This window comes from Hirundo rustica, chromosome 24 (assembly GCF_015227805.2).
Source record: "Hirundo rustica isolate bHirRus1 chromosome 24, bHirRus1.pri.v3, whole genome shotgun sequence".
Taxonomy (NCBI): Eukaryota; Metazoa; Chordata; class Aves; order Passeriformes; family Hirundinidae; genus Hirundo; species Hirundo rustica.
This window is the reverse complement of record NC_053473.1, coordinates 1,004,836-1,017,742: the sequence shown is the minus strand read 5'-3', so window position 1 is coordinate 1,017,742 and position 12,907 is coordinate 1,004,836. Positions and strand designations below refer to the sequence as shown.

General features: G+C 48.8%; 1 protein-coding gene across 11 annotated transcripts in view; it reads right to left on the bottom strand.

Moving 5' to 3' along the window:
- The window catches only part of PPP1R12B (protein phosphatase 1 regulatory subunit 12B), a 132,634-nt gene that overhangs the window by 27,044 nt on the left and 92,683 nt on the right, over positions 1-12,907 (bottom strand). Inside the window, exon 1 of one of the 11 annotated variants that reach the window (XM_040085706.2) lies at positions 3,944-4,450. The exons of 9 other annotated variants lie outside the window; for them this stretch is intronic. In XM_040085706.2, coding sequence (XP_039941640.1) covers positions 3,944-4,045 — 102 coding nt within the window. In that variant the 5' untranslated portion in view covers positions 4,046-4,450. Of the gene's footprint in view, positions 1-3,943; positions 4,493-12,907 lie in introns of those variants that run through there. One more of the 11 variants, XM_040085705.1, reaches the window with a different exon arrangement.

Genomic DNA, 12,907 nt, shown 5'->3' with positions numbered 1-12,907 from the left:
GAGCTTTATTGCTGAGCTCTTCCTGATAAAAATTCAGCTGGAAAGCTCAGGTTATGTACTCTGAAGGTGGCTTAACGAGGGAGCGATCTAACTTCAGAAGGAAAGAGCCTTGCAGTGAAAGCATAAGTATGAATAGAACAAGGAGAATTATAGAGAATCTCCTGAGGAGTGAGTAACAACCATCAAGCAGCTACTTCACAACTTCACAAAAGAAAATAGACTGAGAGCAGCCCTGGGGAGTAGGACATGGGGGTGTTGGTGGATGAGAAGCTCAGTGTGCCCCAGCCGTGTTCTGGCAGCCCAGAACTCCCCACGTGCTGGGCTGATCCCCAGGGTGGGCAGCAGGGCAGGGGGAGATTCTGCCCCTGTGCCCTGCTCAGCTGAGACCCCACCTGCAGAGCTGCTCCAGCCCTGGGGCTCCAGCACAGGAAGGACGTGGAGCTGCTGGAGCCAGGTCAGAGGAGCCCATGGAGCTGCTCTGAGGCCTGGAGCCAGGCTGGGAGAGCTGGGGGTGTTCACCTGGAGAAGGGAAGGCTCTGGGGAGAGCTCAGAGCCCCTTCCAGTGCCTGAAGGGGCTCCAGGAGAGCTGGAGAGGGACTTGGAGCAAGCTTGGCATGGACAGGACAAGAGAGGAATGATGCCAGAGGGCAGGGTTACATGGGATATGGGGAAGGAATTCTTCCCTGTCAGGGTGGTGAGGCACAGGGTGCCCAGAGAAGCTGTGGCTGCCCCATGTCTGGAAGTGTCCAAGGCCAGGTCGCATGGGGCTTGGGGTAATCTTGGCTACTGGAAGGTGTCCCTGCCCATGGGATGAGATGGGCTTTAAGATTTCTTCCAATCTAAACCATTCTGGGATTCTAAGTGATGGCAGCCACATAGATGCAGCCACTACTGAACCAGCAGCCCCCACACACTGATGACAATTTTAAGTTTTGATGGTCTTTTTTTCAGCAAAAAATATCAGCTAAAAACTCAAGAAGGGGCAGTTCATAAAAAAGGGGAAGGTTTGACAAAGAGGTGGGAAACAACTGAAAAGCTGCAATTGGAATCTCTGCAGTAAGTTGGGAGCCTGCATTCTCCTTACCTTTTGTTCTCCCACCTAACCAACAGCCCAAGGGTTAAAAAGTACCACAATAAACAGATGGATAAGCCTAATCACAAGCTGCATGGTACCTATGAAAAAATGACTGACCCAGCAGCAACAGGAATTAAAAAGAAAATAAAAAAAAAATAATTAAAAAAAATCACTCCTTGACTTTACTCTCACCCTTCCAATCCTGTCATTTATTTGCTTAAATGTACACAACAGGTTTCATGCCACTGGATGCCTATTACATTCTTGGAAGTGAATATTATTTTTTTCAGGAGGAGAAACCTCAAGCTAAATCACGATGGTGCAAAACATGATGACAAGGTACCCACTGCCAAACACTTGAAGCTTGTGCCAAATAACGGGACGATGTGAATTGATCTCAAAGGGGTTTGAGTTTCCTCTTTTGAGGAACATCTTCATTAAAACATTTACCCTGGGGGAGTTAACAGGATTTGGGTATTTTAGTTTGTTTAGTTTAGTTTCTGGAGGTCCTGGGCCTATGGGACAGTGCTGACCTGGCACAGGGACCAACACCCCACTGTCACCATAAACTCCTCCATATTCCCTCTCTTACAGACTGTGTGAGTGCACTGCAAAGTGTTCCCCTTCCTTAGCTGTGCCTTTGGGGACTTCCCATCAACCAAAGGAAGAAAAACCCCAGGCAATATTATCCTAACTCCTAAGGAGGAGCATTCCAAGTGGCAGTGCAAGTGAGAGGGAATGCCACGGAAACTGCTTGGCAAATGACATTTAATGAAGCTGTTTGGCACTGATACCTGTAAAAGTCAAACCTCCTCTGCTCTGCCTGGTTCTCCAGGAGTTTTCTCCCTGTGTGCACCACGTGTGAGGCTCCTGCCTGCTCGTGTGTGCTCACACCCCTGCTCAGCTGGGAATGTTTAGAGCCCACAGCTCTGCTGGTATCAACGGACTGGATGGAAAGATGGAAGACTCCAAAATATCACATTCCTATCTGGTTTATGAAGGGTGGCAGCTCCTCATGGCACAGGCCTGGTACTATGGGCATGGGGGAGTGGGTGGGGAGGAATAAACACATGAGACAAACCCAGAGTAAACCAAACTTCCTTATTGCTCTTGCTCATAGCAAAATTACATTGTCTAGGAGAAAGAGTTAACTCACATCCTTATTTTAGCCTGAAGTCAATCCTTCCCTAATTAGCCTTTTAAGGCATGGGCTATTTCCATAACCCAGATAGCACCAGGGCTGTTTCCTACACTGACTGAGTCAATGCTGCTGCACTCCCCACCTGATTTTTCCCTACAGATGCTGTGGAGTCACAGCTGGCACTGCCTTACCACTGCAAGGATTTCCATGCTCATGTGTTGGTCTTCATCAAAACCTCACTGCCACAAGAAGCCTTTTTTCCAGGCTCCCTCATTCCCACGTGGCACCTTTCTGTAACCACCTGAGAACTCCCACCACCTTCTCCAACACCCACAGCTCCCCAGGAGCCTGAAAATCTCATTGTGGTGATGAACAGAGAAATGAGCACCACCTCTACCCGCCTGAGAGCTCCCACCACCTTCTCCAACACCCATGGACCCCCAGAAGTCTGCAGTCCCCCCATGGCTCTGGAGAGAGAAACCAGCCCCTCCTGTCAGTCTGCTCCAGGCACAGCTCAGAGCTCCTGTGAGATGTCTGTCCCTCACTCATGTGCCCCGATGCATAAGAGGGAGAAATGAGTCAGTCTGAACATGTGTGACCTTAAAAACTTGGGGTTTGAAAGAAATGAAACCATTTCCAGAATGGTTCCCCACCTGTTACCAGGCTGGTGATCAATACTGAGGCCCTACAGTGAGGAATGCTAAGTGCAGTGGTTAAACTGATGAGGGAAACCTATCCAAACCCATGGGGGATAGTTTTAGATTATCTGAACCATCCCAAAGACACTCCAGCTGCAGAAGGAAAAAAAATCACCTGCTCCTGATTACAATTAACAGCCCAGGGCAACCAGCAGCCACAGAAGCCTCGAAGCTGAAGTTCCCTAGGTGAGGAACTGCTTCCATTAATGCCATTAAAACTCAAATATTTTGGGCAATGCTTTTCCAGACCAAGATCTGTCCCTTCCAACAGAGGAGGCAATGCATATCTGATTTGAGCAAATACCAGTGCTGGAATTAATTTAATGCTCCCATCTAAAATTAGCCTGGCTGTTAAAAACTAATTCCTCCAGGCTTTGACTCCAGCATGATGATATTTCTTGATGGTGAAGAGGCTGCCTGTACAACGATACAGACCCAGAGGGTTTGTGACAGCTTCTCCCAAGACTCTGGAGCTATCAGCAGTACTGCAGGGAAGCATTCCTAACTTTCCAACACCTTGGGAGAGCAGGATACCAGCTCTGGTTTTGGGCCTCCAGCTACAGGTGGTTTTCTTCAATTTTTTTGTGGTGTTGAAATGATTAAACTACAGCACAGGCCAGCTCATCCCCAGGGGTGAAAGTTGAACACAAACCTGGTTTCACCAGCGATATCGAAGTGTTTATGGAAAAAGTGCAGTTTAACAAGCTGGTCAGGTTCTGCCTTGTTTTTACCAGGGAGGTTTTTGTCCAGCAAGAGCCTACCAGGAGAGCCACGTTCCAGGATAAGGGGAAACAATCACAGCAGCAATTCCCTACAGCACCAACACAGCTAATCCCAGTGCAGGGACTCTGGCAGCTGCTTAAAACCTGTTGCTGCAGAGGCAACAACCCAAGTTTCATTTAAACCATCCTCTTTCCAAAGGAAACCACAGCCACAGGTCTCCGAGGCCAAGACAACAAACCACCACCACCAGGCTCTGCTCAGAGCATGTGCTGAGCAGGGTAATACAGAAAGGAAAAAGGTGCTTACTCTGAGTGTCTTTGCGATCGGGGAAGGAGAGGACGGGGGAGAGTCTGACTGAGCCTTCCTGCTGCGAGTATATTCCTTACTCCTGGTGTACAGGGACGACATGGCCTCGCGGGCGGTGAGGAGCAACACCAGTCTTGCTCTCCTGTTGCTCTACGGTGCCGGGCAGGTCCTTCTTCCAAGGTCAGAACAAACTAATTAAACTATTCACAGCTCTGGTAATTAAACCCTCCTGTTTAGGGTGTATAATTTTAGGCATTAATCTGCTGCAGGAAGAGCTGAGGCTCCACAATGTTTCTTGTCCGAGCAGAAGCAGAGAAGGTGTCAAGGACTCGCTGTGCTGCAGTGCCGGGTGCTGCTCTGTGCCAGCCTCATTGCCTGGGCCCCGTCCCGACTTCTCCGCAAAAGGACATTTCCCCTAGTCCAGAGCGTGCCACGGGCCCAGAGGATCAACCTCTCCCCAGAACTGCAGGAGGCAGGAACTCCCGGCTCAAGGAGAGAGCTGGAAACTGGCTGGTTTTATCTAGACACGAAGCTTTTGCCAAAAAAAAGCTAAAGAAAGGGAAGGAAAAGCAAACCCTGGTTTACTCCGGAGCGCAGCCGCGAGCTCTGCCCTTGCTGCGTGGAGCCGCACGTTTTAAGTGAAACACAAAAGCATAAATCAGGAACAAACGCTGGTTTGGAAAGGGGCAGTCCAGCTGAAGTTGGGTTTTGTTCCATCCTCCTCCTCCACCTCCTCCTCCTCCACCCCCTCCGGCGCCCTTAACCACGCACAGCCTTCTCCTTCTCCCGTCCCTCCCGCGCTGCCTTCTGACATTCTGACATTCCAGATCCTGACTCGATCCAAGAGGAATGCTGGAGGGCAGCCAGCAGCAGCGATTCACTTTCAGCCTGGGATTTGGGCTGCCAAATTGGGTTTGGGATTGGTTTTGGGATTTGGGCAGGAAAAAAAAATGAAAAAAAATGGGAAGGGGGAGAAGAGAAAATTCTCCCAAGCTTCTGAGGCCTGGTGGGCTGTGAGTGGGATATTGGAGGTGAGATGAGGGCACTTTGCAGAGGCTAAATTCCAGAAGGTGTGTGTGGCTGCAACAAAGGGAATGATTTAAAGACCATGGAGCAGCTCATGCCACGAATGGGAGGACACACTTGGGCAGCACAACAGGATTTTTGTTGTTTGCTCATGAGCCTGTTTGAGCTGTGGAAGGGCGGCACAGAGCTTGTGTAATGTACACCGGTTCAAGGGAGTGTTTGGAATCAAGGAGGGAGAGGAGCTTGGATGAAAGGACAGAGGGTGTGGAGAGCATGTACTTCTCCCAAACTCCCAGCTCTCTGCCAAGTTCTGCTGCTGCACAAGCTCACTGGAAGTGGCAAGATAGCTGCTGAGAATGTGAACGTGTGATCTGAGTGTCCCCTGTGTCCCACTGGAATAGGTCCATGGGATGTTCTTTGAAAAATGCCTCAAACAAGCTCACAGAAGCACAGAGAATCACAGAATGGCTGGGATTGGAAGGCACCTCTGGAAATCATCCAGTCCAACCCCCCCATCAAGGCAGGGTCATTTAGAGCAGGTGCCTGTCCTTCCACTGCATCAGCAGCGCGTGCCCTGCTCCAGCTTCACATCTATTTAATATCAAACATATCCTACCAAGGCCAGGTTGGGTGGGGCTTGGAGCAACCTGGTTTAGTGGAAGGTGTCCCTGCACATGGCAGTGGAGTGGAGTGAGATGAGCATTAAAGTCTCTTCCAATTCAGACTATTCTGTGAAGTGCAGAATAGTATCTATATAAATATATTTTAAGAGTATTATCCCATTCTGTGTTGCTCTGAAATTTTGCCCCTTTTTGCACCCTGCTTGGCACCTGAGTAATTTTAACTGGCACACAGCTGGGGAAGGGGCTTGGAATAGCAGCTACACTAATTCCTCCTGCCATCCAGCTTCTTCACTTTTCAGGGGAAAAGCAGCATCATGTGTAACCAGGGGGAGCAGGAGACGGGACTGCCAGATTTTCCTGCTGTAAGAAAGTCACAGTGAGATCAGGTTTCTCGATACTTCATCACAAGGAAGGAGGGGACTAATTATCCACCGACAGCAGGGGAGGGAAGAGGGGTTTGGAGAGGTCTAATTCTGCCTGGTAATATCTCTGCATTCCCCTTTCAAGGTAAGGAAATGAAATCCAGACACACAAGAAGGCAGTGACAGGCACCCCGCTGCTCCAGGAGGCTGGGGCAGGACCTTGATCTTTCCAGCCTCCATCTATTGCACTCATCACACGCCTCTCCCTGTGCCTGGAGCCCAACTCTGCTCTACAACAAGGTAATTCAGACACTTCAGATGCATATTTATAGACTCTGCACACAGGGTGATCCTTTCACACCAGTCTCAGTTTCAGGAGTTTCAAAACAGTGAAGTGAAACTGGGCGAACTGGCCAGTGGTGCACTGGAGTGTCCCAATCCCAGCTCCAGGGCTGACAAAGCCCAGCTTAGTCACCAAGGTGGAGCTGCTCAGCTCTAAATTGCAGTTTGGCTTCCCCTCCCACCCAGTCCCAAACAAGCCACTCTCACATCCCTCCACAGTCACGTTTCTGCTGAGGAGGGGTAGAAAGGCTCCAAAATCAACATTTTGGTCCAGAATTCACAGCCCAAATCCAAAATACACCCCGAGCCATTCCATACTAATTATTTAGTGACCCGGTGTAGATCTCACACTGACAAACACAGCTTGGTGGCCAGTAACTCATTTTAGAGAGAAGGAGGGGCTTGATTAGCCAGGACACAGAGAGCAGCAAGAGATGCAATATGGTAAAACATGCCAAGTTTCAGCATTATTCCAACAAATGCCTGACTTAGGGGTTTCTTCCTGCTGGTCTGTACAGTTTACTTCCAAGTAGTCCCCAGTGGAAGTATGAAACATGACTCTCCTTCACAGTGCTGCTATTCCTCACAGCCTCAGCTCTGTCATGTTCAAGGTCATTGTTTAGATCCAACTGTTCCTGTCCGTTCAGGAGATTCCTCAGTCAGAACCAGGCCAGTCCATGCTTTAGCTGTGCTGCTGTGTACTTTACTAAGGAATATTTATACAGCTTTCAGAAAGACATGCACAAGAATCACCTTCCATGAGCATTTCCACAACCACTGCACACAATCCCCAAAGGCTGTCTGAATGCTGACTTCATTCTCTGGCTTATTTCTGGGCAAAATCACCTTAAAGTTTCTTCTCACCTTGGATTATAGCAGCACAACTATACTATAGTATTATGTCTTTCCCATATTCACATGAAAGAGTGTATTCCCATAGTTAGAGCTGTGGTCTTGGCTATGATCACTCTTCATAGACTTTCACCCAAAAAGTGGTCAGGTTCTTCCCCCAGAGGTGCTGGGCACTGCCCAGGCTCCCCAGGGAATGGGCACGGCCCTGAGGCTGCCAGAGTTTCAGGAGCATTTGCACAATGCTCTCAGGGATGCCCAGGATGGGATTTTTGGAGCATCCTGGGCAGGGCCAGGGGTTGGACAGGATGGTCCTTGTGGGTCCCTTCCAGCTCAGCAGATTCTACTTCCTTTTCCATTCATATGTCTGTCCTCTCCATTTCTTTGGTGATGACACCTGCGTTTGTACTCCATTTTTAAAATTAGTTATACAGGAGAACTCATATGTAAGAAAACGATGTACCAGAAATAGGATGAAACCCTGAGCTAAATGTTTGAGAGGAAAATACATACACCCTTTTTATCAGTGTTGAAAATCTTCACCTACAGAACACGATGCTGGTAAAACAAATGTCAGCAGCACTGCAACATTCCAACCTGCAGCAGACAAAAATGGGCAACAAATCTGGGAGTTAAATCCAGAGCTGCGGTGATGCTCAGAGGTGATGCAAGCCCACGGCACATTCCCTGAGTGCAGAGGAGGAGAAGCCCTCTTGGGAGACCAGAATTCTAATACAACTTGAAGAATGAGAGTAGCTGGTATTTTTGGAACAAATCATCCCAAAACTATCTCTTGAAAGTCCCAGCTGTCATTTTTCACACCGGGTACCTCACTGAATTCCTTCCCACCCAGCTGAGTTCTTTCATCGGCAGCCAAACCTCCTCCATCTCCCAGCGCAGGCACGTCCCGGGGAGCACGATGGTTTCTCCAGCCACACAGGGCTCAGCTGGGGCAGAAAACACAAACTGGGCCCACACAGCCATTCTCAGCACTGTGAGCTTCCCTCAGGGCCTCCCTGCCTACATCTGCTAAATGAACCACAGCCAGGGACCCCCCTGCCCCAGCACACAACGCTGTGATCACCGAGCAGGGCAAAGGTCTCTGGCACCATCTTATCCTTGGCCAACCAAGGCTCCCCTGGGAACCACGGGGCACTCCTGGGGACCATTCCCAACAGACACCTTGGACACTGACCTGGAGGCCAGGAGGATCCAGTCACACTGAGGAGCCTGTGGTACCTCTGGTACTGAGCCTTTGAGGATGGGGTCTCAACAGTGGCACAGCCCTTGCTGTGAGCCCCTCCTGTGCTGGGTCAACTGATGCAAGAACACGGCGCTGCACAGCTACCTGTGAATTACAACCCAACTGGACAGGCAGAAAAGGCAGAGGCAAGCAACAGGCTTCCTGTTTTCCTTTGAACCTGTCACAGAATCGCCAAGGCTGGAAAAGATCTTTAAGATTGAGTCCAACCATTCCCCCAGCACTGCCACGTTAACCACATGTCCCCAGGTGCCACATCCGCACATATTTTTAACATTTCAAAGAACGCTGATTCCACCACTGCCCTGGGCAGCTGTGCCAGGGCCTGACCACCCCTTCAGGGAAGAAAATTGTTCCTAATAATCAACCTGAACTTCCCCTGTCTTAACTAGAGGCTGTTCCTCAGAAGCAGAGCCCAACGACCCCTGGCTGTCCCCTCCTGTCAGGAGTTGTGCAGAGCCAGAAGGTCCCTCCTGAGCCTCCTTTTCTCCAGACAGAGCCCCCAGCCTATCACTGAGCCCACTTTGCTCACTTTCCTTTGAGAAACAGAGATCCTCCATAATCATGTCATGCCATTCCAGACACTTCTGATACCTGGGTACCTCCTTCTACAGAGGTTAGCTGTTTGCTGTTCAACTAAACAAATCTTCCTCATCCTCCCCTTCTGGGTTTCCCACTGCAGGAGCAGAATGTGCTGTTTGTCTCTCGAGTCACGTGCTGGTCCAGGGAATCACTGAAATCTGTAATTTTATGCAATACCTAAATCAACTGTAAAATTGCATTTATTCTCGTGACACTTCTCTGGAGACATGGAACACAATAAACTGGCAGTTGTTTCCAAGAGTTAGACTACAAAATCATTATACATGTAGAAAATACTGTGTCTAGGTATAAAGCAATTCTGTAAAATATCCAGAGAAAAAAGAGAACTCTGGAATGGTTTGGGTTGGAAAGGACCTTAAAATTCATTTTGTTCCAGCCCCTGCTATGCCCAGGGTCACCTTCCACCAGATTGCTCCAGCCTAGCCTTGAACACTTCCAGGGATGAGGCAGTCACAACTTCTCTGGGCCACCTGTGCCAGAAATTCAGTTTAAACATAAAAAACCATTTACCATTGAACTGCCCTCCTGGGTTCTATAGGACAGAGTCAGAATTAGATTTCCTACTGCTTTTATGTCACTGGACTGGCTCACAAAATTGAAATCCATAGCACCACAATTCTGCACCTCCCCCCTTTGCAACAGTGTTTATACTGTGGGCAAAGTTCAATAATCCTGTGATCAGCACCACCATAGGATATTGGTGCTTACTTCAGCCCAAAGTAACAGCCACTGTCTGTGCACCCCTCATGGTACCACTGCTTTGGTCCTACAAGAGGATCCTCCTTGCCTTACACTTGTCTCCCACTACATCCAGATCAGATCAAGAGCTGTCATCTGCAAAGAACAACCATGACCAGCCCGAGGCTGGCTCCAACAGCCAGGAACAGCTCAGGTTTAACACCCAGCGCTCCACAGCCGGAGCAAGGAGCACAACCGGAGGGCCACTGCACCAGGGAACCAGTCACTGCTTTCTCCACACGGGATCTTGTGGTAAACTGCCCCTATCCACCCTATCCTGTCCTGTCCCAAAACACTGGGAAAGGAATTCACCTGGAAAGAAAAGGCTGAGTCTTGTTAAGCCTCCTGCTGTCACCTCTTTATTCATTGCACCCCTCACTTTCTGTGCAAAGAAATTCTGCTTGTTCTGGAGAGAAACTGCTCATTTTGGTGCACAATGAGTGAATCTGGAACTGGCAGCGCAGTCACTTACCCTAGGGGATGTGACCAAAAGCAAATCTTCAAAAGTGATCACGGAACCCAGAGAATCACAGTGTCATTGAGTCTGGAAAAGATCACGAGTCTTCTCACCTGTTCTGCGTTCTGGGCGGTGGTTGGGGTTTTTCCCTGACAATTTTCTGCGTTGTCTATGGAGATGCTTAAGGAGTAGAGAAGGACTGGACTCCAGCTCAGGCGTTGATGGCACTGGTTGGTTGATGGTTTTCTTCTGTTTAATTGGTCTTTTTCAATCTAAAAAATGTAGTGACTCTGCTCCACTCTTACCCTCTTGCATTGCTTATTAACAGCCACGTTCTCATGACACCAGGCAAGCTGAGCAGTTAATTTTGATCGAGTATGTCTTTGTACAGTGAGAGAACTAAAATCTGGCTCCAAAATACAGATTTTTATTCCTGAGGTATAGTAATGGGCAGCTGAGGAGCTGCTGGACTACAGCAATTAATGTGTTATACAGCAAGTATAGCCAAGGAACTGTGTGTACAGAACAGCCAAGGAACTGTCTGTATATAGCTGTATAAACACATATGTATGAATTCCTTTACCAGTAACAATGCCAACACCTATCACCTTCAAAAGAAGTTACTAAAACATTTCTTGTACTCTAGTCTACAATTGGTACTTCTGGGCATTTGATTTTAGCTTATTTAATGGAACTTTGTATCTCAGGATTTATTAAATTTAATTATTAATATTATTATTACTACTACTGCTGTACAGCAACTGTATATGACGTATAAACCTTACCATAAATAAATGACTTTTAAATCAACCTCAAGCTTTACCAGGGTCAACTACAGCTTGCAGGGTTTGTTTAGCACTGCAGAAGGCAGCCAGGGTTACACTGGGCTGCAGGAATGGAGCAAAGCAACGTGGTCAGGCAGTAGCTGTTCTGTAAATGGGATGTGCAGGCTCTGCTGGAGTTTTCTATAAATGGAATCTGAATTGGAGGAGGGAACACTTCCATCTGCAGAGCACAGGGCAGGATTCCCTGAGTCAGAAGTGACCCACAGGGATCATCCAGTCCAACCCCTGCCCTGCACAGACACCCAAACAATCCCATCCTGGGCATCCCTAGGAGCATTGTCCAAACGCACCTGGAGCTCTGGCAGCCTCGGGGCCGTGCCCATTCCCTGGGGAGCCTGGGCAGTGCCCAGCACCTCTGGGGGAAGAACCTTTCCCTGAGATCCAGCCTGACCCTCCCCTGACAGAGGCTGATGGTGAGAGGTTACAGAAATGGGTGGCAACAGTGGCAATAACCAGAAACAACAAACCAGCACCACAAAAGGCTCCTGTTGAAGGGGACAGACGTGGCAGCTTTGCAAAACACAGAAGTCTCTAAGATCACAGACAGGATTCCATTCAGACTGTAAATGGCACGGGCACAACCCCTGAGGCAACCCCAGCACTGCCTATTGTCATGTCACAATCCTGGCCAGGTCTGTACACCAGAGACTGGTCTGGTGCCTGTGGAGAGGTTGCTTCATGTCCACTCAAAACCTGTCTCTGTCTTTTCACAGTGGGGCTTTTTTCCTGAACTCAGTACTGTGCTTTGTTCAAAAAAAGCATCGCAATAAAATCACAGAATCACAGGATCAAGGACTGCTGGAAAAACCTTTGAGCCCAACTCTCCCCCCACTTCTGCCATGTTCACCACTAACCCACATCCCAAGTGCCACATCCACATGTTTTTTGAATGCCCCCAGGGATGGTGCCTCCACCACTGCCCTGGGCAGGGCCTGACCAGCCCTTCAGGGAAGAAATTGTTCCTAATAACCAACCTGAACTTCCCCTGTCTCAACTAGCGGCTGTTCCCTGGGAGCACAGCCTGACCTCCCCTGGCTGCCCCCTCCTGTCAGGGAGTTGTGCAGAGCCAGAAGGTCCCTCCTGAGCCTCCTTTTCTCCAGGCTGAGTCTCTCCAGCACCCTCAGCTTCTCCTCATCAGAACTGTGCTCCAGACTCTTCTCTAGCTCTGACACCCTTCTCTGGACCGGTTTCAGCAAATCCAGAGAGATGCTTTGCTCCGTCCACTCACAAGTCCAGTTCTCATGCAAAAACTCAACAGATTTCATCCAGTTCTAACCATTAAGGGTAAAGTAGTGTTGGAACATAATATATTCCAGGGGAAGCTGTCTGGCAACTGCACTCAGTGTTTTCTGACAGGTTCCCCCTTCCCCGCCAGGTTTCTTACATGGAGGAACACAACAGTAATTTGCACAGCTACGAACAGGCCATTCAACAGTCAGGGAAGCTGAGAAAGCAAACAGCAGTACAAGAACCAGATGGAAACAGCTATTTCAAGCTAAGGGACTTTCCAAAATATGACATAGAGAAATAAAAATCTCAGGGCCCTCACAATAGTCATGATCCTTTCTGCTCTTTATCTACATTCATCAGATTCTCCACCCACCCCAGCCACTCCATGGCTGTAAAACCTGTCTGTCAGCTCAGATGTGCAAGTGAATGGCCAACACACAATATTCCAGTGCCAATGGCCAGGCAAATCTGTAACTTCAACACAATGTCACCTAACTGTGCTTCAAGCCTATTTCTGACCATCCCTCACCAGCAGCACGCTGTGGTGCAGAAGGTTTTGTCCACTGCCAAGGATGAAATCTGAGGTCAGTGGAAGGTGACCTATAAGGTAAAACACCCACTCAAACCC